This window comes from Calidris pugnax, unplaced genomic scaffold (assembly GCF_001431845.1).
Source record: "Calidris pugnax isolate Ruff unplaced genomic scaffold, ASM143184v1 scaffold347, whole genome shotgun sequence".
NCBI classification, from domain to species: domain Eukaryota; kingdom Metazoa; phylum Chordata; class Aves; order Charadriiformes; family Scolopacidae; genus Calidris; species Calidris pugnax.
The window spans coordinates 314,614-319,104 of NW_015091298.1; the positions used below are offsets into that span (position 1 = coordinate 314,614).

At 63.9% G+C, this 4,491-nt stretch overlaps 1 protein-coding gene across 1 annotated transcript in view; it reads left to right on the forward strand.

Annotated features, from left to right (window-relative positions):
- The first annotated feature begins 192 nt into the window (after nucleotides 1-192).
- The window catches only part of FUK (fucokinase), a 20,591-nt gene continuing 16,292 nt past the window's right edge, over nucleotides 193-4,491 (forward strand). Inside the window, exons 1-11 of the mRNA XM_014960772.1 lie at nucleotides 193-282; nucleotides 375-532; nucleotides 1,752-1,802; nucleotides 1,915-2,040; nucleotides 2,234-2,306; nucleotides 2,571-2,668; nucleotides 2,801-2,881; nucleotides 2,973-3,092; nucleotides 3,277-3,418; nucleotides 3,633-3,760; nucleotides 3,866-3,967. Coding sequence (XP_014816258.1) covers nucleotides 213-282; nucleotides 375-532; nucleotides 1,752-1,802; nucleotides 1,915-2,040; nucleotides 2,234-2,306; nucleotides 2,571-2,668; nucleotides 2,801-2,881; nucleotides 2,973-3,092; nucleotides 3,277-3,418; nucleotides 3,633-3,760; nucleotides 3,866-3,967 — 1,149 coding nt within the window. The 5' untranslated portion in view covers nucleotides 193-212. The remainder of the gene's footprint in view (nucleotides 283-374; nucleotides 533-1,751; nucleotides 1,803-1,914; nucleotides 2,041-2,233; nucleotides 2,307-2,570; nucleotides 2,669-2,800; nucleotides 2,882-2,972; nucleotides 3,093-3,276; nucleotides 3,419-3,632; nucleotides 3,761-3,865; nucleotides 3,968-4,491) is intronic.

Below are 4,491 nucleotides of genomic sequence, written 5' to 3' on the forward strand. Positions count from 1 at the left end.
GCCCCATTCCTCCTTTGCAAGACCCTCGGGCGGGCAGCTCCAGGGAAGGGGTGCACTGTGCCTTTAAGTCAGCCGGGGCCGCCCTGCCGCGCAGTGTGCACTGGGAGTTGTAGTCCACACGGCGCTGCGCGCCCCTTCTTCCTCTGCGGGCGGGACTATATCTCCCAGCAGCCCCCGCGGCCGCCGGTCAGGAGGGCCCGGAAGGAGCGGCCATGGCGGCGGAGTGGAGCGTCCTCATCCTCACCTGTCAGCCCGGCGGCTGCGTCTCCGCCTTCCAGCGAGGCAAGCGGCGGGGCTGGCGCTCGCCCTCTCCCTCTCCCCGCGGCGGAGCGGGGGGTGCCAGCCCTCAGCGCCGCTGGCCTCTCGCTCCGCAGAGCTGGAGGCCCGCCGGCTGAGGGGCGGCCTGGGCCCGCGGCCCCCCCCGCTCCTCCTGGCCGTGGAGGACCCCTGGGCCCCCCTGGGCAGCGGCGGGGCCACCCTCAACGCCTTGCTGGTGGCGGCCGAGCACCTCAGCGCCCGGGCAGGCTACACGGTGAGGGGCCTTCCTCCCCCTCCAGGGCTTTGCGGGGGGAGCGGGGTGGCAGCCTGTGGTGGGCCCCGGGGGGTGGCTGTCTCCCTTTGGGCGAGGAATGGCTGGAGAGCAGCCCTGAGGAGAAGGACTTGGGGGTGTTGGTGGATGAGAAGCTCAACCCTGGGCTGCATCAAGAGAAGTGTGGCCAGCAGGTCACGGGAGGTGATTCTGCCCCTCTGCTCTGTGCTCGTGAGACCCCACCTGGAGTCCTGTGTCCAGCTCTGGAGTCCTCAGCACAGGAAGGACATGGACCTGTTGGAAGGGGTCCAGCGGAGGGCCAGGAAGATGCTCAGAGGGATGGAGACAGGCTGAGAGAGCTGGGGTTGGTCAGCCTGGAGAAGAGAAGGCTCCGGGGAGACCTTAGAGCAGCCTCCCAATATCTGAAGGAGCTCCAGGAGAGCTGGGGAGGGACTCTTTGTCAGGGAGTGCAGTGACAGGACAAGGGGGAACGGTTTTACATTGGAAGAGGGGAGATTGAGATGAGATACCAGGAAGAAATTCTTTGCTGTGAGGGTGGGGAGACCCTGGAACAGGGAAGTTGTGGCTGCCCCATCCCTGGAGGGGTTCAAGGCCAGGCTGGATGGGGCTTGGAGCAACCTGGTCTGGTGGGAGGTGTCCCTGCCGCTCTGTGCTCGTGAGACCCCACCTGGAGTCCTGTGTCCAGCTCTGGAGTCCTCAGCACAGGAAGGACATGGACCTGTTGGAAGGGGTCCAGCGGAGGGCCAGGAAGATGCTCAGAGGGATGGAGACAGGCTGAGAGAGCTGGGGTTGGTCAGCCTGGAGAAGAGAAGGCTCCGGGGAGACCTTAGAGCAGCCTCCCAATATCTGAAGGAGCTCCAGGAGAGCTGGGGAGGGACTCTTTGTCAGGGAGTGCAGTGAGAGGACAAGGGGCAACGGTTTTACATTGGAAGAGGGGAGATTGAGATGAGATACCAGGAAGAAATTCTTTGCTGTGAGGGTGGTGAGAGCCTGGAACAGGTTGCCCAGGGAGGTTGTAGCTGCCCCATCCCTGGAGGGGTTCAAGGGCAGGTTGGAGGGGGCTTGGAGCAACCTGGTGTGGTGGGAGGTGTCCCTGCCCAGGACAGGGGGGTTGGGACTTGATGATCTCTAAAGTCCCTTCTAACTAACCATTTTATGATTCTGTGATTCTTGCTGACTGTCCCCTGCTCTGCCCTCCCAGGTAGTGAGCTCTGACGTCCTGAGGGATGCCCACATCCTCATTCTGCACATGGTGAGGAGCCCATCCTGCAGCCCACCTTGGGGGCTCTCCATCTCACACGGGGCCACCTTCTCACCCTCTTCCCTCCTTGTGACCCCCAACACTGTGTTCCCCATCCGACCAGGGCCGTGACTTCTCCTTCGACGACTGTGGCCGAGCCTTCACCTGCCTGCCCGTGGAGGAGCCCGGTGCCCCGGCCGAAGCTCTGGTCTGCAACCTGGACAGCCTGCTGGGGACCATGACACACCGGGTCTGTGTGGCCTGCGGGATGGGGCCTTGGGCTCACGCCATGGGATGAGCATGAGCTTGTGCTGGGCACCCCATGGGTGGGTTTGCTCCCCCTCTGCCCCCCCAAAGCCTTTGGTGTGCCCCCAGCAGGGTGGGAAGGGTGGTTCTGAGCCCCTTCTGTGCCATCCCGTGGCATGTGGCCCTTCTCTCGGCAGCTCTGCGTGGGCTCCCCGCCCGGCGTGTGGGTCTGCAGCACCGACATGCTCCTCACCGTGCCCTCGGCGCCAGGTGAGCGGGTGCCAGCTTTGCCTCCAGCACCCCCTTTGTTGGCTCAGGAGAGGGTTCAGAGCCAGCAGTGCAGCTGGTTCAGCCTCTGCCATGCTGGGATGCTCGGGCATTGCTGACCCTTGTGTGTGGTTGGGAGCAGCCCGTTGTGCGCGCAGCGAGGTGACCGAGGCTGGATGCTGCTGTGGGCTCAGATTTGAGGCAGCTGTGCCCAGTGTGGGTACATTCTCTGCCCCAGTGGGCACTGGTCTCTGTTGCTTTCCCCAGGGATCGACTGGGACGGCTTCCAGGGTGTCAGAGTGATCGCGGTGCCCGGGAGCCAGGCGTATGCCAGGAACCATGGGGTCTACCTCGCCGACGAGCAGGTCAGGAGCAGCTCCCCCTTCAAGGGGGCGTTTCTTGGAGGCGCAGGGGTCCCCACTACTTTGGTCACAGCACCCAAGGTGGCTGCTTGGTTTGGGGCACCCTGAAGAGCATCAGGGTGGTCTCGTTCCCAGGGGCTGGTGCGCGACATCATCTACAAAGGCACGGAGGCTCAGATCCAGCAGTGTGCGGGGCCCGATGGCACTGTCCCACTGGTACGGCACAACTTGGGCATCGGTGGCCCTGCCAGCCCTGTCACCTTGTGTCCCCCGTGGCCGTGTTCTCAGCCCTGCTGTGCCCTCACAGGTCTGCGGGGTGGTTTTCTTCTCCTCGGATGCCGCTGAGCAGCTTCTGGCCACCCACGTCATCCCTCCTCTGGACGCCTGCACCTACATGGGGCTGGACTCGGGGGCACCACCCATCCAGGTGACAGCGCCTCCCACAGGGGACGGGACCCCTCGCCCCATGGGTGCTGCTGCTGGGCGTCTCTGTTTGCCTCTTGTGCTGCCAGATTTGGGCAGGAGAGGGTGGTGGGAGGGGAGCACCAGCAGCAGGGTGGGGGTCAGGGTGGCTGGCCCGGCTGCACCCAACCGGTCTTTTTTCTCCTCAGCTCTCCCTCTTCTTTGACATCGTGCTGTGCATGGCAGGGGGGGTGACAGAGGAGGAGTTCCTGAAGGGTGGCGGTGATGCCAGCGTGAGGAGCGCCCGCTCCGTGCTGTGGACAGCTCTCCACACCTTCCCCCTTAGCATGGGTGAGCGATGCTGCGGCGGGCACACGCGACACGACCCGTCCCTCGGCCCCCTTTCCCTGCGTGGGGAGAAGCAGGGTGGTCGGAGCTTGTTTCTCCTCCAGCTGCGGCTCCCCAGGTGTTTCTTCCCCACGGCTTCAGCTGGGGGATGTTCAGCCTGGCTGCCCTTGGTGTCAGGCACACCTGATGTGCTGACAGCTCTCCTGCTCCCCCGCAGCCTGCATCCCCGGGGCGTCCTACGACTACATGACCACCTCTGCGAGCGACCACATCCGCAGCCTGACGCTGCTGCCCGGCTCTGCCAGCCACCTCCGCTTCTGCAAAACAGCCCATTCTCACGTGGACGTACGTCCTTCCGTCCCCAGCCTTGCTCACACGCCTTTTTTGGATGGTTACTCCGGGCTGTGTGGCTGGACCCTGGTCCCACGGTGCCCTCTGTGCCCTCTGCAGCAGCCTTGTCTCCTGGAGGACGGCTCTTCGGTCACCAACTGCCTGCTGGAAGGAGCCGTGCGGCTGGCGGCCGGCAGCGTCATCCAGCACTGTCACCTCCAGGTACGTGGAGTTGAACTCTGAGTTCTCAGTGCACTGGATGGGGAACAGGGTGAGGTGACCTTGGCTGGGACAGGGGACCCACATTTGGGGTGCCCTTCTTCTTCTGGGCTGCCTTTCAGCTGGTGCTGGGGACCCTGGTGGCTGTCACCCTCCCCAGGCAAGGGGAAGGGGCTGTCACCACTGGGCTGTCCCTCCCTGGGGCGGGCAGACCTTCTCCTTGGGGGCTCTGTTATGGCTTTGAGCCCTGGAGGCTGTCTCCTGGCCTGGATTTCTGCAGTCCTGCAGTGTCCCTGCAGTCCCATGACAAAGGAAAGTGCCTGGCCTGGATTTCTGCAGTCTGTGTCCCTGCAGTCCCATGACAAAGGAAAGTGTGTCCTGGCTTGTCTCCTTCTGAGGTTGTCCCCTTCTGAGGTTGGGATCTGGGCAACGAGGCTGGTGAGGGGGCTGGAAAACAAATCGTATGAGGAGCGGCTGAGGGAGTTGGGACTGTTTAGTATGAGGAAGAGGAGGCTGAGGGGAGACCT